This window comes from Mus caroli, chromosome 12 (genome assembly GCF_900094665.2).
Source record: "Mus caroli chromosome 12, CAROLI_EIJ_v1.1, whole genome shotgun sequence".
NCBI lineage: Eukaryota > Metazoa > Chordata > Mammalia > Rodentia > Muridae > Mus > Mus caroli.
The window spans coordinates 80509227-80533321 of record NC_034581.1 but is presented as its reverse complement, the minus strand read 5'-3'; the positions used below and the strand labels follow the sequence as shown (position 1 = coordinate 80533321).

Sequence of the window (24095 nt, the reverse complement as noted above, 5' to 3'; positions counted from 1 at the left end):
AGGGCCTAGCTCCAGTCATCTGTGTGTTTAGTGTCCAAAAAGATTAGTATTATCCTTCGTCACTTCTTTTAAAGATAAGTAAGAATTCCCTAGCATCCAAATTTTGTCACTGTGTGGCTCTAGGTCACACTGCATCCTATGTAGTTTGTGTAAGAATAGTTCATCATCACGTATCATGTTGAGAGATGAAAACCCGCATCCCAGTCCCGTCTGTGCATAAGCTCTGTCATCTGGATGAGATAGAGAATCACACAGCCATTCCTGGATGAAGTCTGCCCCCTGCTGGGGAGATTAAAAATAGCACTGTTGTTAGGATTCTAACAAGGCAGCAAGAAAAAAGTCGTTAGAACACACAGCAACAGTTTCAGTAGCTGAAACCATATAAATATGTGCATGTGTCTGCTGCAGAAAAAAAGTAGCTGAGGGTTTGGAGTCTGTACCTTAGGAACTGCAGCTAAGCATTATAGTACTTTACTGGTCTGCAATTATAGGCTAAGGAGGAGCTGAGAACTGGGGAAATTCTTTTAATTTTACACACATTGGCATTTTTTAAAGATTTATTTATTATTATATGTCTTCAGTTGCACCAGAAGAGGGTGTCAGATCTCATTACAGATGGTTGTGAGCCACCATGTGGTTGCTGGGATTTGAACTCAGGACCTTTAGAAGGGCAGTCGGTGCTCTTAACCACTAATCCATCTCTCCAGCCCAGAAATTCTGTTCTGTACTTTCTATTTTGGTAGGAAACAAGAACAGTATAGAAATAACATGAAATCTTCTATAAGCTCGTACTGCAAAGCCTAAGACAGCCAGTCCACTGCCATCCACTCTCATTAGTGACTGCTAAGTTTGACATGGAGATGTCAGGGACCCAGAGAAGGCCCACAGCTTGCTGGTTGCAGAGCTAGGACCTCACAGGCACCGCTCAGGCTGGTGCTGTGTGCTCTATGCTCCAAACTTCACGGGACAGGGAGACGGATAGATGCAAAATGCCAAGGAGGGACTCAGATGGAGTCAGCCACTGCAGTCAGGCTTCCTGTAGGGCTTGCCCAGTGAAAGACAGGCAGCGAAGCCTCAGGAAGGCTCTCGGGTTGGAAAGGCCAGACCCATGACAAGGCCGCATGAAGCCAGACAAGGTGGTAGCTCCCGGCGGGCGGCTAAGTAGTAACTGAACATAAAGAAGGCATGGGAGCCGGCAGGGTCGGCAGCAGGGCTTGCTCAAGAGCGGACCAACTATGCTGAGAGGGAAATCAGCTTTCATGGGTGGGGTCCTGGGCTCCCCTCAAGTCAGTCAAGCCAACACAGAAGCTGGATTCCTGCAGAGCCCACAGCTCACCCTGTACTCTGCAGTTCAGCAGCAGCAGCAGAGGCGGGAGTGGAAGAGGTTCCTCAGCTGCTGCAGGAGGCAGGGTGATGATTCAGCAGGAGGACTACGGTGGAGGACTACGGTGGACAGTTTCTCAAGCTCCCCACATCGTACGGCCCTGTCTCAATCCCTACTACAGCTGCACATTTTCTACACCTGCACCACAGTTCCTTTTAAAAAGGCTCCTTATCCTTTAACCAATGTATCTGAGAGAAAACCACATCTTCAATGGAAAGATAGCATCACCAGTCAGAGGACCATAAAGATAAGAACACAAGTTTAAAGAATGTATGCTTTATATTTAGGGTGACTACATGTTACAGTTTGCCAAGAGTCTGCGCCTCCAGTGTATTCCATGTTAAGAGCGGGTGTTCGCAGGGCTGGAGACATGTTAAAGAAATACTGGGGGCATGGTGAGGCTCAGTCATTGGATGATCAGGGATGAAAGTTAATGGAAAAGATATAGCCCCCAGGCATGAGTCCAGTCTTGGGGAAACAGCTGTGTGGAGCCCGAGAGAAGAAGGCGACACAGCTGAGGCCGGAGCCGGAGAAGAGAAGGCTACACAGGCAGAAGTAACCAGGGCCCCTAAGTTCTTCTCAGTGTTTCCAGAAACCTTGATTTCAACTCTCTTCTGTTTGCTTTCTGGTTTTGTTTTGTTCTGGGATGAATCTCCCTATATTGCTCAGGCTGGCCTTGAACTTGGATTCCTCCTGATTTAACCTCCCAAGTGCTGGAATGTAAGGTCTCTGCGCTACCACAGAGGCCTGGAAAGATTTCCTCCCTCACTAACCCGTTGCTTTTTTTTCTCTTCTCCTCTTTTACATCCTATACTCACCCCCAGATGTCAATAAAGACCCCATCTGGCCTGAGTAATGAGATGTGTACTGAGAGGGTCCTGTGACTCCTGCATCCCCCTTGTAGCTGCAACATTTGAGGTGAGAGGAGTAGCAGGGCTGTGTGCGGTGGCTTCCTGAAGATCTCAGAGCACCCCCAGGTATAGCGAGAGCAGATATGAGCCAAGGACACCCTGACAGCTTTGGTAAGGGGATGGGCCCCAAAGTAAAGTCTGCGGCAGCCCACCAGATCAGCTGGAGGCTTTCTGAGGAAGCTGGTTCCTGTGCACATGTGGCCAAGCTGCTGCAGCTCATCATAAAACTGTTCTTGGTTATTTCTTGATAGAGGACTGAAAAGCAAAGGGAAGAGCTAGGTGTGATGTTCACCGCCGCACTTTATTTTTGAGAGCACGAACCCATCAAAGGGAGAACAAGGGGACCACTTCTGTCAGGAGAATTTTAACCAATGGCTGGCGTCACTCACAAGTCCCTCCTGACTTCCGGCTCAGACTACAAGGCAACCCATCTCCCTTTAGCTCAGCCTGGCTGGCTCAGGGGACACAACTTTTTTTCCTTGAAAGTTTTTTTTTTTTTTTTTTTTGGTTCGTAAGATTGCTTCATAGGATCAACATCTCATTTCTGCGAGAGCCCCAGAGGACAGCAGCAAAGACGATTTTATTCCGAGCACCTAGCTCTTGCTCAAATAGTACAGCGTGTGGCCTTTTCATGAACTTGAGATGAATGTGAGCGGCTCTCAAGGTTTGAGAATGGGCACGGCAGTAGGATTCGAGGCACATTCCATTATACTAATTAGCTGCATGACCTTGGGCAGTGGGGCAAGGTGATGTGCAAGAGCCTTTCTAACTGTAAGATCCTGTAATTCCAAGCCACTTAACCTCCACTGGTGCTCAGGGCTCTCCGGAGTTAGAGGACTCCAGTCCTGCCTTCCCTGACACACGTCCCCTTTGCTGGGAATAGCCTCTAATCTGACAACCTCAAAGCAGCCCCTACTCCACACCTGGCTGAGCCCTGCCTGGAAATGTCAACCAAGACTGTGTAACGTGCTTGTCTGGAGACCCAAATCGATGTGGAGAGGTGGGGGGGGGGATGGTTTTAATGGGGAGACCGGGAGGATAGGAAGGAAACTGCCCCCTTCCAGTCTCATTTGCAGGGACAACACTGTCACTCGCATGGAGAAGTCTGACTTTCTCTTGATGACTCTTGTAACCCATTCACCAGCTCAACCGTCCTGCCAGGTGGCTGGAGGGAGGGTGTCTGCACAGGTCCGCTGAATCCTCTTAAACCTCCAAACCCAGGCAGCTCCAACCTTGATTTCTATAGCTCACTAGAAACCAGAGATTCCGAGTGTGGACAAGTCAGAGGGCTGGAATGTGAGTCTTCCCCCAAACTTGAGATGAATGTGAGAGACTCTCAAGGTTTGCAACTTAAAGCCTGGTGTGGCAGTGACTAAGAGGTGTGGCTTTCAGGGCTGCTCGGATGGACCATCGGGCAGAGGGATTAGCACCCTGGGAAAAGGCTGGAGGGAACTCACTAGGTCCTTCTACCCTTCCACTACAGAACACAGTCACAGGGCGCCATCTTGGAAGCTGATGGCATCTCTCCCCAGCAGCTGCCACCTCTTACTTTCAGATGCAGAATGTGGAGGAGCATTCCTATATGCATTCCTATATACATTCCTATATAACCTGCTCTACTGTGTCGTCCTATAGCAGCTGAAACAGACTAAGACGGAAGGTCACACCAGTGACTCATCCTTCTCTAGCTGGGTGCTCTTGGGGGGAGTTCTGTAAACAGGGAAAACACCGCCTTCTCTACCACAGGGCTGTTCCTGGAATCAAGTACCACAATTCAGGCACAGTACTGGGCACAGTCCACTCACTTGCCCATCACGTAAGGAAGGAGACCCATGCTGAGCAGTGCACCGTTAGACAGTACCATCGTATGCACATCACAGTGTGTATTTAGCCTAAGTGAGTTATGTGCCACTAGACAATATCATCTCAGGGGACCACTGAGGAACCTGAGGTCCACTATTGACTACTGCATTTTACGCAGTGCATGACTATACTTGGTAGTCAGGAAGTACTCAGTGGGTAGAAGCAGCTGCTGCCATGGGCACAATTATCCTCGCAGACAGAAATGTTACAGGATGTTTCTCCTTGCAGGGACGATCTTTCCCTCAAACCAAATCCGAGTCCACACATTGCCAGCTATCTGTGTCTATGTTTATTAACTATTAAATAACTATTAGCTAGTTACTTCATGCCTCTTGTCTCTGGGGACCCAGCATCCCCTGGCCCTGCTGCCCATCACTGAATTCACCTGGGCTCTCAGCTGAGTACCCAGCAGCCTGCCCTTGCTGTCTAACAGATTCACAACTCTGTGGACATTCCATCCAGCTGCTGGCCTCACCCTGGCTGGGCCACTGCTTTGTAAACAAAATGGACTTGACCTCCAAGGTTGTGTAATGTGTACCCTGCTCACATTCCTACCTCCAGCTTTACATTCCCCGCCTCTCGGTCCCTTTCCTTCCTTTCAGCCTCTACAGTTTACTCCTATGTAAAGAGCAAGTTTTCCTGGCTTTGACATGTTAAATCCTTTCTGAAGGATTCTCCACTTCTTCCAGCTTTTAGAATTAGGGGAACTTGTTTCTACACTATGTAGAACACACCTGCACATCATGAGATTAAAAAACTGTAGTCTCACCATGTAACGTACATAGACTGACCTGGTTCCCACTAACGTAGCCCACTATTGCCTCAAAGGATAATCCTCCTGCCTCAGCTTCCTCAGTGCTGCAGTTGTAGATGAGAGCTACCACACCGAGTCTCACAACAGTGTTTACAAATTGACAGTCTAGTTTCTTCTGGAGCCGCTTGCCAGTGTGAGAGCCTAGAAAACAGCCCAGCACTCACCCCAAAGCCGTCCCCTCCCTCCTCTTGACTCAACCCCAATTCTGCCAGGAAAACAATAATCCCAACTAAAAGTTTCCATTCTGGGGGGCTGGAGAGATGGCTCAGCGGTTAAGAGCACTGACTGCTCTTCCAGAGGTCCCGAGTTTAAAACCCAGCAACCACATGGTGGCTCACAACCATCTGTAATGCTATCCAATGCCCCCTTCTGGTGTGTCTGAGGACAGCTACAGTGTACAGGTATGCATAAAATAAATACATCGTTAAAAAAAAGTTTATCTCCCGAGAAGAAAAAAAAATCTTTAAAAAAAAAAAAAGGTAAGAAGTTTTCCATTCTGCAGCCTCTCACTCTGTGGGGAAGGAGTCACCCCATATCTGAGCAAGGGGGACACGAAGCAGATCAAAGAGAATACCCTCCTCACACAACACAACCACACACTACAGACAGTGCGGCAGAGAGCTGGACGAGCTTGGTCCGTGCCGGTGCAATGCGGCTGCTGGCCCTGGTCCTCTCACTTTTGAGACAAACACTTTTCTGTGTCTGCCCTGAGGATGGGGTTTTATTGCTTGTAGTGACAACAACTCCAAGTACACAGCTCACGCCATGGCAGGTGGGAACTGCTCGTGGCCCAGAAGGTATATACAGTATGGAGACAACCATAATCGGTTATAACTCTATACACTATCTCTAAAGGGAAATCCAGAAATCCAGATTGGAAATGGGTATGGGGGAGCTCGAAGTCTCAAGATTCAGATGAGCGACATGGCCAACAGCTGCTGGAGACAGTCTCAGACTCAGAAGACAAAGACGGTCATACTCCATTTACAACTCTGTTTTCACCTAAAGAGAAGACACCGCTAAAAGGAAGGGCAGAGACAGCCTTTCAGAGCACGGTGTCTGGGGCCACCATGAGACACACATATATCGGTTTCCTAGCACACGACTCCGAAGCCTCTGAGGCGTGGAGGATTTCTGGGGTTTGTTTTGTTTGTATATTAATGGGATGACTGAAAATAAGAGACTAAGAGAGACCCAGAAAGGAGCACTGGTGGCTGAAGGAGCTGCCTTCAGCCTGTGTGACCGAAGAGTTGGAAGTTTGGATGTCTGTCCCCCAACCTCCCTATGCCTGACTTCAGAGTCTGGGAGGGGAGAGAAGCGCAGGGGAAGGTTCATCACCGATGGCCATGCTTATCTAATAAAGCCTCCATAGAGACCCAAAAGAAGCAGGCCCTGAGAGCTGCCAGGTCAGTGATGGACAGGTAGCTAACCCCATTACTCTCTCTAGTCCTTCATTTGGCTGCTCACTTGAATCCTTTCAAATACGCTTGGTGGACCAGTGAGATAGCTCAGTGGATAAAGGCACTTACCACCAAGCCACAGGATGTATGTGGTGGAAGGAGAAAATTAACTCTTCAAAGTTATCCTTTGACATCTACACCTCTACAGCCGTGCCATGGTATGTGTACACACACACACACACACACACACACACACACACACACAGTGAGAGAGTAAGGAAAAGGTATACAAATTTTCTTGAGACAAGGGTTCACTGTATAGCTCTGGTTGGCCTGGAATTCACTATGTAGACCAGGCTGGCCTTAAACTTCCTGAGTGCTGAGACTGAAGACATGTGCTACCACACCTAGCTTATAATTTTTTAAAATATGCTTTGCAACAAATTGACAATAGCAAATGAAATGTTTGGCTCAGTTCTGTGAGCTACCCTAGGAGAGAGGAGAGTATTTGAACCCCGAGAAGAAGCGGTGAGAACCCAAGACTTATATAGCTGCTTAGTCAAGAAGCAACTGAGATTAGCAGCTGGCACAGGGTGTAGATGTAGGGGGTGGAGGGTGGGCAACCCTGTGGGGCTGAGCCCTCATCCTGTGGAATTTGATGCTCACTCCAAGTATATAGTATCAGAACTAAGCTAAACTTCAGGACACTGGCTGGTACCCACTAGAGAATAGCATGGTGCATTAAGAACACATACACATATGCAGACACACAGGCACTGATAAACACACACACACACACACACACACAGATACACCTGCAGACACCGACACACACACAGATACACCCTCAGACACTGACACACACAGATACACCTGCAGACACTGACATACACACAGATACACCTGCAGACACTGACACACACAGAGATACACCCGACAACACTCACACACACACACACAGATATACCCGCAGACACTGACACATACACACACACACCCTGACATCAGCAGTGAGGTGTTGAGTATTGGTTCCCATTCCTTGAAGTCATGCCTGCAGTGCCAGGCTCTTTTTTCAGCCCTGGGCTATCCTGGGTTCTAGCTCCCACCATAGCTCATTGTAAACAGTCAACACAGTGAACTCAGGCCTCCCCACACCTGGCCTGAGCCCAGAAGGCCCAATCCTGCCTCACTTTCATCAACTGATTCACTTCAAAGCAGTAATGCATGGTCAATAATGACCTGGTCTGAGCAGGCAGCTAGGAAATGTGCTAGGTGCTCTCACTTGGGCATTCAGAGGCACAGAGGCCGTAGAGATCAAGTGTGTGCATGCATGTATGCATGTGTGCGTGCGTGCGTGCGTGCGTGTATTGGTGGGTTGTATTGGGACTAAACCCTAAACCCAGGGCTTCGCACATGTTAAGCAAGTGCTCTACTCCTGAGCCTCAGCTACAGCCTGAGACTTGATTTTAATGAAACTTAAGAAGCAGAGCCAAGGGTGCTGATCTGCAGACTCAGAGCCATGCCACCCGTCGGAGCCTCCACAGGACCCACCTACGAACCTGCATTCCACTCACTGCCTTTCCTTAAAGCATCCTCACTTACTGATAAGAAGGCTCAAGGCTCAGTCTCCTCCAACTTCCCTCTTCCAAGGTGTGTATGGCTTCATGGGATTTTTTCCCAGTCACTGCAGGCGTGACTTCAAGGAATGGGAACCAATACTCAACACCTCACTGCTGATGTAGCATGTAACACATGCTACAGCTGAGAAGGGAAACCCTGAGGTCGTCTGGTTCCTGTGAGCATGTGTATGTGTTCACGTGCATGTTCCTGCATGTGTGCTCCCATGCCAGTGCATGTTTAGTGTTCGGGCACATGTGCATATATACGTGTGCATGGCATTCACGGAACACGGAGCTCATCCATTAGGCTACACTGATGAGCCAGCAAGCCCAGAGATGCTCCTGCCTCCAGCTTGGCCACTGGAAATACAGGTGTGCACCTTGGTACTCTGCTTTTTTACATGGGTATTGGGGACTGAAACTTAAGTCCTCATACCTACAGGGCAAGCTTTATCAACTGAGCCATTTCTCTGTGCTGGGACCATCTAGTCCAATTCCTCAGGGAACCGTGGGCCAAAGAGTGCACATGATGTGATCAAGACCACATGGTGAGGAAAGGAAGGGACAAAGAGCGTAGGCGAATGCTGGCTCCCATTACAGACACAGGCAAGGGAGGGGCTCGCAGAGGGCTGGTGCTCAGTCAGCAGGCTCAGCAAACAGATGCCTGACTGTGTTTGCAGGCATTCTCAGTACCTCACTCTGAGCTACTGTAGCCTGGGCTTAGCACGGGAGTCACAGCCTCAGAAACAGAGTCAGGGGCTGCTAGAGCCCCGAGGTCTAACTGCCTAGCACCCAAACTGGCTGTCTGGGAGCAGATCCAGCTCTTGGAGGGCACTACAGGGTTGGAAGGGACAGTCGCTTCCAATGCCTAATTGAACTTAATGACTGGCCTAATTAAGCCTGTTAATGGCAGGTCTAGTAGGGCCTTGGCTCATGCCTCAGTGCAGACTGCATCCTTCCCGCTCACCTTCCTCCGCAGGGCAAGGGGCTGGCTGGAGCACAGCTCTAATAAGAGGACAGGCTATGGCTCTGCCTGCTGGCCTTGCTGTTCCAATCACACACAAACGTAGACACGGAAGACGCGTATCAATAGAGTCCTGGGAATGTCTGATGAGCTCTACCAGAGGCAAGGGCACCATACCAGATGCCACGTGGCAAAAAACTGGAAGGTAGTGAAGCCCAGAGAATGAGTGTGATATCTACAGTAGCCAACTCCCCATGCCCCCCCAAAAAAGAAGAGAAAGAAAAAGGAAAAAGCCCTAAAGATCTTCAAGATGAAATTACCATTAAGAGAAAATATAATAATAAAAAGGCAAGGTGCAGAACACAGTACGCTTAAAATTCTTATCTAAATTTTTATATGTAGTATGTATATGTGTGTGTATATATATACACACATATGTATATATATGTATATATATATATATATATATACACTCAAGTATACACACATTTTGTAAGACAGTTCTCAATTTCTCAGTAAAGATGTTAAAATGCAGAGAACACCCCAACCTGACAGAAGGGCAGAGCTTAGCACACCATACTGCAGCATCTTGGGTGCTCCACTGCACTCCCGCTGTCACCCAGCATCTCCAAAGAGCTCCACACTATTGCTAGTCCAGAGAAAGACCCAAACCTGAGACTCAAAGTGTAGCTTCCTCTCACACATGCTGCATTCATGGTACCAAACAAACAAACAAACAAACTCAGAAGTCACCTGCTACACTGTCACTGGTCAGGGGCATCTGTGCATCTCCTCAAGTATTCCAGGACACTGGCAGACAATCCAGATCCTGGGAATTCACCTCTAGAGAGACAACCAGGAGTGGAGAGGCAGTAGCTGGGGTAAGTTTATTTTATGTCTTTGCAGTTTTACACCAGGGAGATGGCTTTATTTTTTAAATGTGGAACCCAAGTGGCTAGTCTGGCAACAGCAGAATCGGACAGATGAAAAGACATGGGTTTGAACTTTCTAGAGAGGGGAAAGTCCAGATAAAAAAGGAATGCTCCACAGGAGATTTGGCTTTTTGCTGTGGTTGTTCAAGGGCTACTACCAAGGGCTGTTCACTTTGTCTCTGATCTCCAGGGCTATGCCTCCAGCTCTACAACCCAAGCCCCAGATCCAAGAAATGACTAGCCGTAGTGCCTAGAGAGCTTCACTTTTGCAAAACTAGACACCATAATGGCTAAAGGTCAAAGTCTTCAAAGGACATGGAAGAATTCATTCAAGAAGCACAGCTGGACTTTAAATTACAACGAAGTCAAGGCTAACTTACCTGAGAAAAGGTTACCACAAGAGAAGGGCTAGTAGCAGGCTAAGGAGGTGAGAGAGCTAGCACTCACCCCTGGGTCTACCAGGCTAACACACAGCCACTGGGGCAAGGACCTGTGGACCAAGGGCCTTAGAAAGCTGCACCATGGGGCTCCAGGTGTCCTCTCCCTGACAACAAGCTCAGTTCAGGCACTCCGTTTTCCTCTCCTGATGCTCCTGTGAGCTGGGAAGCACTTAGCGGCGGCAGTGCAGTCACATCACATCACGCCCATGCGCTGCACCAGCGAACTGGCTTTGTGACACTACACAGGGCCCCAAGCTGGTTCAGACTCTGCACAGCATCCCTGGTTCTGTCCCAAGTGGAAGGGTGTGAAAGTGCCCCCCAAATCACAAGACAGAGTGAGGTTCATGGTGTACCTGTTCTCTAGCCTATTCCTGTGTGCATCTAGAAGCTACTATGTAACTTTCCAGGGCTCACATGATAGCTGCTTTCTTGGGCTCTTTCCTTTTCACCTTACACTGATGAGATTTGGAAAGACCGGTGAGACACAGCACTCTGAGATCCAAACAGGAAATGAGTCCAAATGAGTGCTGCTGCCTCTTGTGTCAGGGTAGGAAGGGGAAATACATTAACCAGCATCTGTATATATGTGTAAGTACGTGAGTGCACACATGCACACAAACGCACACATGGTAAGCTGTGGTTGCTTCTAGGATGGGAGGCAGGAATGAGGGCTTTCAGTCTTTATTCCACCTTTTTGCATTTTTTAAAATTCTATACAATGTCGTTTCTTATTTAAGTAAAAATCATCCAGAGTTCTATCACACACACACACACAGTCCCACCACACTGGAGATAGAGGCCAGCCTGGATTATATATTGAGTTCCTGGGCTACAGAGAGAAATCCTGTCTCAGGAAAAAACAAAAAGGCATGAAGCAAACTTGCAAAGCCTCCACATATCTGCCTTCTCCCCTCCTTTTAGAATCCTCAGCCTGCTTATACGTAAGTTTTTTAACAATTTATTTATTTTTTATTTTATATGCATTAGTGTTTTATATGTACGTCTGTCTAAGAGTGTTGGATCCTTGGAACTAGAGTTACAGAAAGTTGTGGGCTGCCATGTGGGTGCTGGGAATTGAACCTGGGTCCTCTCGAAGAGCAGCCAGTGCTCTTAACCACTGAGCCATCTCTCCAGGGCCTATACTTCAGTATTAAGCCCAGACTTTCCTACACAGAAACGCAACAAGTAACCCCAGAAGGCCTGGGCTGCTGTCAGTGCTGGACTGAGGGCCCATCTCCAGTGCTTGCCTTCCCCAACACCAGGAAGAGACTTGGGAAGGTTCTCCCTGCAATGAAGCTGCAGGGCTGAGTGGGGAGGGGCAGCTCAGCCTCCTCCCATCACCTGCATCCACTTCTGCCATGATGAGCCCAGCATTCTCACCCCTTCCCCTATCAGCTTCCAAACAAACGAATTCAACCAGTAGACTAGGAGTGCTGGAGATCAGGGCAGAAAGGCCTGACACATCAGCCCACCTGTCCTACTTCCGAGAGGATCCTGGCTTTTCACTTCTTAGTTCAATGCACACAGGCTGGGTGTTATTTAGCTTATCTTTGGGTCCTATTGAATATATCAGATATCCAGCAATAAACGATGCAGGTACATTCAAATTAATTAGGGTTAATTGTGGGGCCTGCTTATTCATGCTCGATTTTGCAGAACGGAGATTGCCTGTGGGGCTATGCAAACGACTGCTGCACTACTGAGCTGTGTCCCCAGTCTCCTTTGGCTTCTTTTTTCCGTTTTGAGACAAGATCTCATTGAGCTGCCCAGGCTGGTCTTGCAATCTCCTTGGCTCAGCACCCCAAGTAGTTGAAGTGAGAGGCCTGAGTCAGCTGCCTGGCTTGACTGTGAGTTTTCTAAATGTATTAAACAAAAACCTCTCTACATTGTTTTCTCCCATCTTTGAGCCCAGGCTCTGAAGATACATTTAGAGGAAGCTAGAACTTACTCTTGGAGGGTGTTTTGTTAAGGAAACTGAGGGAACTTCCAGAAGGGACAAAACTTTCCTGACTACTGTGAAGCTCCTAAAGCCCTAGATGTTCTAAGATTCCATTGTTTGGAAAGCTCCTTAAATTCAGGCTGGAAACAACTCAACACTTTCAGGAAGATCCTGAGACTGACCAGATTCACCCATCCACCCATCTCCAAGCATATAAAAGCAGTAAGAATTGCTAGGCGACACTCTCAAGAAAGGCAGAGCTATCTGGACAACGAGCTGAGCCACCTAGTAAAAGCTTAGGACAGTCAAGCTATCTGGAAGAGACACTCCAACTTGTCAATCTACCAGAAGGTTGTACAGTGTGTTCCAGTTTCTAGCTTTTGTGATCTGTCACCCACACTGGAGTGGGCTCTGATGATTTAGCTGTCTTTGAGGTATTCTTGCTCCTGTAAGTCACCCCTCACACTCAGTCATTTGCAAGAAATCCCAATACAATTCACAGGTTTACTGGCTGGATTTTGGTGGTGTTCATACTTTGATGTGTCATCGGTCCCCTACCTTGGGTGAGTAGATATTTGTTCCTGTCTTCCAAGGAAGAGTGACACACAATTCAGGGTCTTACAGAATGTGTGCTTAAAATTTATCTTTTCTAAGCTTAGAGTTTCTCAGAAGTGTACTGTAGGGAAAACACATACAGAGGGAGAGGGAAAGAGAAAGACAGAGAGACAGAGACAGTCAGAGACAGAGAAACAAAGACAGAGAGACAGAGACTGAAAGACGCAGAGAGAGCACATGACTGCTAAGACAGATGTGTAAACAGGACTTCACATGAGCATCCCTGAAAGCCATACAGATGAGCCTTGAGTCCTGGTGTCAGCCAATTGGTTGGGACGTGTGTGTGTGTGTGTGTGTGTGTGTGAGTGTGTATGTGAGTGTGTGAGTGCGCACGCATCAATCTTGGACCCTCATCACCTCATAGATGACTAATCTGCTAAGACTCAAGTAACTGTTCCCTCTTGGTGCCCAGGACTCCCCTGTACCATGCAGTTTTGGTTTCTTTTTAGGTAAAACTAACATGTACAAAAATCAATTCTCAAGACATATTCCAAGTTTATTTTGTTTTTCTTGAAATCCAAACAAACAAAATTGTGTTTATCAATGAAAATCTGAAAGTCAAACGTTAAGGGCTTTTCTTCTCTGGACACAGGGGCACACGGCCCCCTCTTAATCATGGAGCAAAAAACAATATCCAGAATTCACTCACAGGTCACCTATATACTGTGCATCTGTGTGTGGAGCATTATAGACCAGGAAGTACAGAGACTGGACAACAATCTTTAGTAACTATGTTCTAGTTATTAGCAATGCAGAGGAACAGCAGCAGCCCCAAGGTGCTCAGTGAACAATAAGGACATGAGCAACCTGGACAACTAGGAAGGAAGGAGCCACACATCACAGCTACACAGGCTCACAGGAACATGGGCTCACAGGAACACACGCTCACAGGTACAAACATCACAGCTATACAGGCTCACAGGAACACAGGCTCACAGGAACACGGGCTCACAGGTACACAGGCTCACAGGAACATGGGCTCACAGGAACATGGGCTCACAGGAACACACACTCACAGGAACACGGGCTCACAGGAACACAGGCTCACAGGTACACACACTAGCTCACAGGTACACACACTCACAGCTATACAGGCTCACAGGTAAACACACAGATATACACTCTCACAGATACACACGCTCACAGGTATTCACGCTCACAGGTACACACACTCAGAGGTACTCACACTCACAGGTATACATACTCTCAGGTATGCACACTCCCAGGTACATATGCTCCCAGGTACATATGCTCCCAGGTACATATGCTCCCAGGTACATATGCTCCCAGGTACATATGCTCACAGGTACATATGCTCACAGGTACATATGCTCACAGGTACATATGCTCACAGGTACATATGCTCACAGGTACACACACTCACAGATACACATACTCACAGGTGCACACACTCACAGGTACACACTCTCACAGGTACACACACTCTCAGGTATGCACACTCACAGGTACATATGCTTACAGGTACACTCACAGATACACACTCTCACAGGTACACACACTCACAGGTACTCACACTCACAGGTATACACACTCTCAGGTATGCACACTCACAGGTACATATATTCACAGGTACATACGCTCATAGGTACACTCACAGGTACACACAGATTCACACTCATAGGTACACACTTTCACAGATACACTCACAGGTACACACTCTCACAGGTACACACACTCACAGGTATTCCCACTCACAGGTACTCACACTCATAGGTATTCACGCTCACAGGTATACACACTCTCAGGTATGCACACTCACAGATAGGCACACACACTCAAGGTGCTCCTTTAGGTGAAGGGATAGGGGTGCCCACTGGACTATTCATACCTTTCCCTAGGTTGGAAGTTTTACAAACAAAAGGTTATCAACAGGGATCCAGGTTAGGACAATCCAATCATTGACAAGCAAGTCTTCAGAGTGTATGCCCCAGTACAGGGGAATGCCAGGGCCAAAAAGTGGGAATGGGTGGGTAGGGGAGTGGGGGGCAGGGTATGGGGGACTTTTGGGATAGCATTGGAAATGTAATTGAGGAAAATACGTAATAAAAAATATTAAAAAAAAAGAAAGTCTTCAGAGAAGAATTTTCAGTAAGAAGTGAAAAATCAAAAAAAAAAAATCTACTATATGATAACCTTTATTGAAACCACTTCTGTAAGCAACATACATTAGGCATCTGACTGGATGGTGGGGTGGAGGGCCACACATGACTAACTGTTGACCACAGATTAAAGTGGAACAGGTGGATACCAGTGTCCTCCTTATAGCTGTACCTTCCCACACCTGTACTTCCCACATCCAGGCCTCTTCACACCTGGGCCTCCTCACACCTGGGCCTCCTCACACCTGGGCCTCCTCACACCTGAGCCTCCTCACACCTGGGCCTCCTCACACCTGGGCCTCCTCACACCTGGGCCTCCTCACACCTGGGCCTCCTCACACCTGGGCTTCTCACACCTGGGCCTCCTCACACCTGGGCCTCCTCACACCTGGGCCTCCTCACACTTGGGCCTCCTCACACCTGGGCTTCATGCAATGAAGTACTCCAACCACAACAGTGCAGGTAGTTTGAATCACCAGCTAGATCCAGCTCTAACTCTCCCTTGGAACAAGGCCATGGAGAAATCAAGAAACAACTTAAACATCACAACTCTGAAGAAATGGTCCAAATCCAGAATACAGGACTCTCTACAGGCTAAGTTTCTCACCTTCTGCTCTCCACCTAGCAAAAAAAAAAAAAAAATCAAAAGGCATGGGGAAAGGGAAGGGGAACAGCACAAATGAGAAGCAAAGGGCGAAAGAGCTAAATGACGTGTGGGCCTTGGTTTTTTCCCTTTTTACAGACTAACTCTACCAAGACATCTTTGCAACGGTGAAATTAACTGACTATGATCTGGATATCAGATAACATTAAGGAATTATTATTAATCTTGATGGGCACAAAACAGCGTGGTGGCTAATAAAGGAAAACAGTCCTTATCAATTAACAAAAATGATGTCCTGCAGGAGGGCGGGATTCAGCCACGCTGTCAGGCTGCTCTGCGTGCCACGAGATTTCCATATCCCTACGTACGTCTTCATCAGATGAGCTGTTTATCCGTACCTATGTCTAAACCGGCAATTTCCCATCTTTCCCATCAGGGAGCACTGAAATGAACCGTCTGAGTGGCAAGCTGGGATGGATGGAGAAGACATCTCACAGGCATGACCAGCCTCGGGTGTTGGCAGCGCAAGGCCTGGCGCAGGCCCAAGGGCAGAAGATCATAGCAAGCCTGCATCCGTGGAACCACACACAGCACATGCAGGGAAGCCCCAGCAAACCTACGCCTGACACCTTCCTAATGAACAGGCTGCGGTGGGGCTGGGCAGGCTGTAACACGGCTGGGTTACGAGAATGGAGCCTATGCCTGCAGCTGTGCTTACAGACCGCCGAGCCCTCCAGCCTGGTGAGTTTTTTGCCTTTCACACTTCTGTAACCTAATAAGAATTAACTACTCGCTGCTGACAAGAAAGTAGAGACTCCAATATGGCAATGACACAGAGGGAGAGGAAAGAAGCCCTTTAGTATTCTTGGAACATCTATGCCATTAAAAGAGAGAGAGAAAGGAGGAGGAGGAGGGAAGGGGGTAACCTCGGGACCAGCACACAGTTCTCCCGCCATCTTGATGTCCTTGACACGTGCGGCTGGTGTGGAAGTGGCTGGCACCGGAGCAGCCCATGAGCAGGAGCGAGCGGCCAATGGAGATTTATGTGAACGGAGCGAGATGGACAAGGTAAAATTGTCAGGAGGAGTTGTTGGAAAGTAAAATATATTGTGACAATTCCACTCCTGCCGTTCATCAATAAACTGACAGATCATTTAGTGTCAATTAGGAGTGATAGATGGACAAGTCCCCATGATCCTGGGCCAAAATTAATGGCTGGGAGGGAGAGGGTGATTGAAAATGACGGCTGACATTGAGAGCAAAGTCCTCAAAGTCCCCGAGGGGCCGTTACTCGCCTCATTCCCTTGCAGATCAATGCAGGGACAAACCCAAAAACAGACACTTTGAGACAAAACTTAGTCAGAAGGCCTTTCTTCTCCTTCCCGGTTCTGGGTCCCCTGTGTTCAGCTCTAGGGACATGGCCATGCCAGGGACCCACCCACTCTTTAAGTATCCCAGTTCCCAGACAACTTCAGGCAGCTGACTCTAAAATGGTGGCTTTGGCACAGCTACTGCTTTCAAGCCAGGAGAAGGGACAGGTAGTAATGTCCCATCCTGGGCCATTCCTCAAGTCAATCCTGTCCTGGGCCTCGGAGTTCTAGAACAAGGTATCTCCCAGGGCCAAGGCCCACACACACTCTGCTTTGTCTCGAATGTTTCACACACTAAACAAAGATATCACAGGATCTCATGTGTGCTGGCCACAAGCTCATTAGCCAGAACCATAACAGCCGTCTTCCTCCCCCTGGAGACATGTAGCTGCCTGTAACCCTGATGTGTCCTCCTTCGACGAATGGAAATTACTGGACGTACAAGGCACGTACAAGGCACAGCTAGGAGCTGTTTCTTCTCCAGCCGTGAATTCCTCTGCTGAAACCCTAATCCCTAAGGTGACAGTGTTTGCAGGTGGTACTAGACTGGGCTGAAGTCACAAGGATGGAGCTGTCATGGCAGGAGAGAAGAAGAGAAACCGGATCTCTCCCTGTGCACAGATCCTCACTTGTGGACCCAACCAGAAAAAGCCCGTCACCAAGAACTTTGTCATGCTTGCATCTGACCTTCGACACCAGAAAATGTTCCTGGAAAGCCTGGTGGGAATGCGCACTGTCTGAGCTCCTGGAACCTGGTAATTCCTTACAGCAGCCAGACTGTCTTAGACATGGCATGGTGCAGCTACTGTGATCCCCAAAGCATCGCAAATAAGCATGCCACTTACCAGTGCGAAGTCTCTGATCTAACCAGCCTCCCAACGCCAAATCTTAATCCCAAACAGCCCCACAAGCTGCCACCTGTTGGAATCCAGCTACCTTGACCTCCGTCCACTCTGACGTCACACGGCTAGCACTACCCGTGCCATCTGCCTTGCTGAGTTTTTGACTAGAGATGCCTGATATCTTCATCTAGCTCTCTCAGGGCAGAAAACACACCTTGTGTGGTGGCACTCACTAGAACATCCTGATTCACACAAAAACACTAGCAGACACTAAGGCTGCTAGGACAAAGGTGGTGGAGGACAGACTCAGCACAGCGCCCCAGGAAAAGACAACCACCACTCGCCCTTAAATAGGAACAGAACTTGCTGAGGGGAAGGAAGTGCCCTAGGTCCCCACAGGGCTGAGCATTCCCACTCGATGCCTAAACACAGGGCTATCCTCAGTCCTAGGCCTTCCTGTTAGACATGGGAGGAAGAACACAGAATCGCCTGGGCCTCAGACCTTCAACTTGGATCTAATCGTGACAAATGGAAGAGATCTAAAGAAAGACCCTCTATGAGACAACTGGCATGGACCCCTGGGACAATCCATGTACTCCGCAGCAGTGGGAGCTGTTTTAGTTCAAGAACGGTAGAAGCTGGGCCTGGCACCCTATGCCTGCAATTGCAGCACCTCAGATGCCGAGGCAGGAGGATGGATATGAGTTTGGGGCTAGCCTGGGCTGTAAAGACCCTGTCTCAAACAAACAAAAAACAAAAACAAACAAAAAAAACAAAACAGAAAGGGAGGAGGGAGGGAGGGAGGGGACAGAACTAACTAGTATAACGCATGGACTCTGACTGGATTCCAGAGCTAGAATGGCATTCTAAGGACAAATAGAGGCATTAAATGTAAAGTGCATACTAGATACTATTAGGTGACTATGCAGTGATCCAGTGATCAAGATTCTGTGACTATGCTGGAAGACAGGAGCTTTAGTCTTTAGGGATAAACGTTGTAACATCTACAACTTACTTTGAAGTGGTTAGGAAAAAATACAGAGGGGGGAGAGAAGGAGAGAGGGACAGGAGGACTGGATGCAGAGGAAACGAAACATGCCCTGCTGCTGGGTTTTTATTCTTTTCTAGTGTTAGGATAGAACCTGGAGCCTCCTGCATGCTAGGCAAACTCTCTTCCACTGGGCTACAGCCACAGTTCAAGAAAGCCACTACCTTATGGGCTATGTAACATTCTTAAGTGTACACTGCCCTCATAGTTAGTGCTGCAATCCGAATTCACACCCAGGTGCATCTAAATCAGACGCCTGAGGCTTTAAGTGATGACCAAATGCCATGTGACCATCCCTGTGCAAATCATCAGGAACTGTCCTCCCTGGCTCAAGACAACCATTTGTAAAAGGTCCAGAGACATGGACCTTATCCTGGATGGCCTGAGAATCCCAGCTCTGTTCTAGACTTAAAATCACTTGTCACACTAGGGATATAACACAGTTGGTGGAGTACTTGTCTAGCAGTGTGCAAAGCCCTGGGTTTGATCCCTACCACTGTGCAAGCCAGGTGGGGTAGGATGCACCTGCAATCTCCACTTTGGAGGTGGAGGCAGGAGGATCAGAAAAGCTGCTATTGAGCTGGAAGTCAGCCTTGGCCAACACTGTCTCAAAAACAAGGTCTTTAACCTAGAAGGACTCTCTAACAGTCCCTTGAGTAGAAGCATAAAGCATAAACCTGTCTTAGTCGGGATTTCTATTCCTGCACAAACATCATGACCAAAAAGCAAGTTGGAGAGGAAAGGGTTTATTCAGCTTACTCCTTCCATACTGCTGTTCATCACCAAAGGAAGTCAGGACTGGAACTCAAGCGGGGCAGGAAGTAGGAGCTGAAGCAGAGGCCATGGAGGGATGTTACTTACTGGCTTGCTCCCCCTGGCTTGCTCAGCTTGCTTTCTGCTCTTAGAGAACTCAAGACAACCAGCCCAAGAATGGCACCACCCACAAGGGGCCTTTCCCCTTGATCACTAATTGAGAAAATGCCTTACAGCTGGATCTCCTGGAGGCATTTCCTCAACTGAAGCTCCGTTCTCTGTGATAACTCCAGCCTGTGTCAAGTTGACACACAAAACCAGCCAGTACACCTCAGCATCTGCCAGAACCCCTGTGATCAAAGCTACCTGAAGAGATGAGGACATGAGAGCCAGTCATCACACCAGCAGCAGCCAGCGTCTGCCTAGGCCTCCTAGGTACTTCCTTTTTCTTCTGTGAACCCATTAGATCCTCACATCAGGCCCTTGAAGTAAGAGCCATTTTAACCCTGCAGCAGAGACAAGGATGCAGAAACCAAATAGCTTAATCGACTGTGTTGTAATCACAGCACCGCAGCATAGTGAGGATCTGAAACAGAAGGTCACTGGCCTAAGCTGTGGAAAAGCAGGGGATAGGGGTGTGATTCCAGAACACTGCCGATCATGCTGCTTCGGCCCCTGTGCCATCCTGTCAGAGGCATCTGGACAGATGCTTCCAACCAGAGGCTTAAGGACCCTGAACACCTTGCCCAGCCTTATCCACCTGGGTGAGAGCAGACGCAGCATCCACAGCCCCACACAAACACGGATACCACGGGCCTGTGACAATGGTTCTTCCTTCCAGGAACCCCAGAGAAGACAGGAAGATGAGACAGTACAGAGTTATCCTGGACCAATATTCCCACCAGTTCCCAGAGCTGGCTTGCGGTAAACAAGAGATGCCAAGTAGGCAGTGAGGGGATGCCTGTCTCCTTCTTCACAAATGAGTGATCTGTGTCCAAAGTAGACATAAAACAGAGTTCAGCCACAGCCACCACCAGGCAGTTCCGGCACACTGAACAAATGAACAAAGCAGGCCTGAACTTTGAAAATGGTAGGCCAAGCAAGGGAAGAGTCATAAGGGATGGAAGAAATCAGGGTCCCACTGACATGAACCTCAGAAAGAGCAAATCAGAGGCGCAAACTGGCTGCTGCCCATGGTCTGGGTGTAGGGGTGACAGGGCTGTTATGAGGTACTAGGCGTCCTGATGGGATGAGAGAACATTCTAAAGGTGACTCGGTGACAGATGTAAGACTCTGTGTCTATCTAACAGCAGTCATACTGTACATGTTAAGCGGGTGTGACTTGCCTTATTAAGGCTACAAAAAGGACCATGCAGGCACACCACCCGTCACAGGCACACCTGCACACCACCGCACCCACCCCGACTCCCCCTTCCCCCCAGGAGCTGAGTACTCACTTCGCCATCTTCATGGAGTCATCTGCCCAGCCTCCCTGCCTTCGAGGTGGTTTCGGTGGGGGAGCCTGTGTGAGAGAAGCCAGAGTGACAGTCATGCAGCCTGTGCCTCCAAACACCACCGAGCGCCAGGTTCATGCCACCTAAACCCAAGATAAAAAATAACCTCTAGTTTACTATAAAAACCAGGTATCTTCATCCCTCCTGGTGGGAGCAGAAGTCGGCACACTGTTCCCAGTAGACAGTGTGGCAGATGCCTACTAAAGACTTAAAAGTACCCAAGACTTTTTTTCTCTCCGGAGCTATAGATTAAATCCAGAGCCTCATTCACGCTAAGCACAAACTGTACCAATGAGCCGAATTCCCAGGGTGTGTGTGTGTGTGTGTGTGTATGGGTGTGTGCACAGGCAGGGGAGGTACATGCATGTATTATGGGGGGAGGGGGCAGGAGAATGTGCTCACGTGTACGGAGCCCCGAGGTTGATGCTGAGTGCCTTTCCTCAATTGATCTCCACCCCAATTTCTTCAGACATGGCCTCTCACTGAATTCGAATCTCCCTGATGAGGCTATGTTGGCCGAGCAATGAGCTTCAAGGATCTTCATGTCTTTCCCTCCCTCCCTTGATGTATGTGGCTTACAGGACCACATACATCACCATGTCAGCTTTTTGTATGGGCTCTGAGAATCTGACACTTTATCAACTAAGCCATCTCTCCAGCCTGCTTATGCCTATTATGGCAGTAAGCCAAGTTTTTTCTTCTAATATTTCTTTATTTTTATTTTTATGTGTGGGAGTTGTTCTGCCTGCATGTATGTCTGTGCACTACATGTATGCAATGCCCACCACAACCAGAAGAGGGCATCAGATCCCCTGGAACTAGAGTTAATAGGTAGTTAGGCTAGCACCCCATACCATATGTAGGTGCTAGGGGGTTTGAACCCAGGTCTTCTGGAAGGGCCATCAGTGCTCTTAACTGCTGACCTATCTCTCCGGCCCTAAGGCGGCAGTTCTAAACCTGAAATTTATCCCAAGGACATAAACACAGAAGAACATAATGTCATTTCTTCATGACAAACACTTGGCAACATCCCACATGGTCAGCAGTAAGGAACTGAGTAAGATGAGAGCATATACACAAACCAGTATGCAAGCAACGCAAATCTATATAAAAATAATATCAAAGTTAGTGCACATTAACTAAAAAACATACTTCAAAACAGTAGGGATGGAATCTGATTTTGCAAAAAGACCCATGAATTCGAAGCACTGATGTTTGTTTATTAGCTGTGTGTACATCATGAAGGAGTCCCAACTGAGGACAACTTAAATTTCCCATCCCTGTGCTGTCATACATTTTCTGACTTTTAATGGTCTATTTATATTATTTTATAAGAATAAATGTAGTAAAATTAAGACTTAAGAGTAAGGTTTGCTTAGCAGACATAAACATGTACACCAATGGGTTCAACTTCCCTCAAGCCATTTGGCCAGGGAGTACTCACCTGGGATAGACATATGCAGAAACCGTACTGTGCGCATTCTTACTCAGCATGCCCTAGCTAAAAATACCACCGAGCAGCAATTCTCGGAGTACCTGAAGCGGAAGAGATGGCTCAGTGTGTCTCCTATTTTGAATTACCCAGCATTCTTCCAGGAATGTTTTCTGAAGTATCAATTTTCCTTTTTCCAAGAACTTGACAAAATTCTAACTGCGGCTCTCAGTCTGGAAAGGAGTTCGGATAAACAAACTACAACAAGGTTTGCAAACTTCCACAAAGGATAAGGACAGAACTCTTTCTTTTATGGGTCTCTGCTGTAACTACTGAACTCTGACACTGTGGAGAAACAAACAGTTTAGATCCTAAGACAAGCGGGTATAGCTGACTTTCAAAAACAAAACGAAAACTCTAAAACCAGGCAGTGGGCCAACCTTGAGGAAAAGGATGTGGTTTGCTGACCCCTGGACCAAAACCTTGTGTCATCATGACCTCCTCTCTAAAGCCCAACAGGGACCATTTGAAGAAAACGCCCTTTTGACGCGCCTGAGCGCCTTTATGCTTTTGATGTTTTGATGTTTTGATGTTGTTTTATGATGTTTTGATGTTTTTATGTTGTTTTATGATGTTTTGATCTGTTTTTAACAGGATGGTAGGTCTCCCTTCCTACCTGTGTAGCAGTGCCCCGGCCTGGCAAAGATGTGTTCCACTTACATACAGGGCCTTTCTGTGACATGAGCCAGATCCTGCTAGAAATGACTGAGAAGAATCCAAGTCCTGGAATAAAAGACCTGGGATAATGCACCACTATTGAGCACTTGGGAAACGTACCCCACCGATTTCTATACTAGAGGCTAGCAATGGAGCCAGAAGACGACCCTACAGGCTGATCCCACTTAGAGGCACTTAAAATACCAAAGCAGAGAAGCTGTTTATCCCTGGAGCAGGGGGTGGGAGGCACCCACCCCTCCTATTCCACCTCAAGAGCCCACCTGTGGGCTGGAAGAAGCAGCCACATATCCTGGGCTCCTTTCTCCCATAGACACAGGTGACTGAATCCCAGTGTACTGGAGCCAGGCAGAACTAATTAGATTAGGTGTGATAATGTATGCCCCTAATCCTAACACCTAAAAGGCTGAAGCAGGAGGATTCCAAGTTTGAGACTAGCCTGAATTACAGTGAGACAAACAGCAGCAAAGAATCAACTGGATTTCCTAGCCTGGGAATCCAGAATTGAGGAAAAGAGGGGAATTCTTTAGACAGCACAGAGCAGGGTAACCCGCTGAAGACCAGGTGGAACCAGGGTGACTCAAGATGATAAACACTAAAATGACATGCAGAATCAAAAGACCTTGTCTTGTTTCTTGCCATGTGTAAGTATGTCTCAGGTGAACGACAAATTCTGAAGGAAAATGACCCACACTGAGCCTCCCCCCCCCCCCCCCCCCCCCCCCCCCCCCGCCGAGACACTTTATTTTAAGTCAATGTATGGCCAGGCCGGGTGGTGCATGTTTACTGTGCCAGC

At 48.0% G+C, this 24095-nt stretch overlaps 1 protein-coding gene across 1 annotated transcript in view; it reads right to left on the bottom strand.

The window, feature by feature from the left end:
* The window catches only part of Ift43 (intraflagellar transport 43), a 79580-nt gene that overhangs the window by 28346 nt on the left and 27139 nt on the right, over positions 1 to 24095 (bottom strand). The window contains exon 3 of the mRNA XM_021179388.1: positions 21076 to 21140. Coding sequence (XP_021035047.1) covers positions 21076 to 21140 — 65 coding nt within the window. The remainder of the gene's footprint in view (positions 1 to 21075; positions 21141 to 24095) is intronic.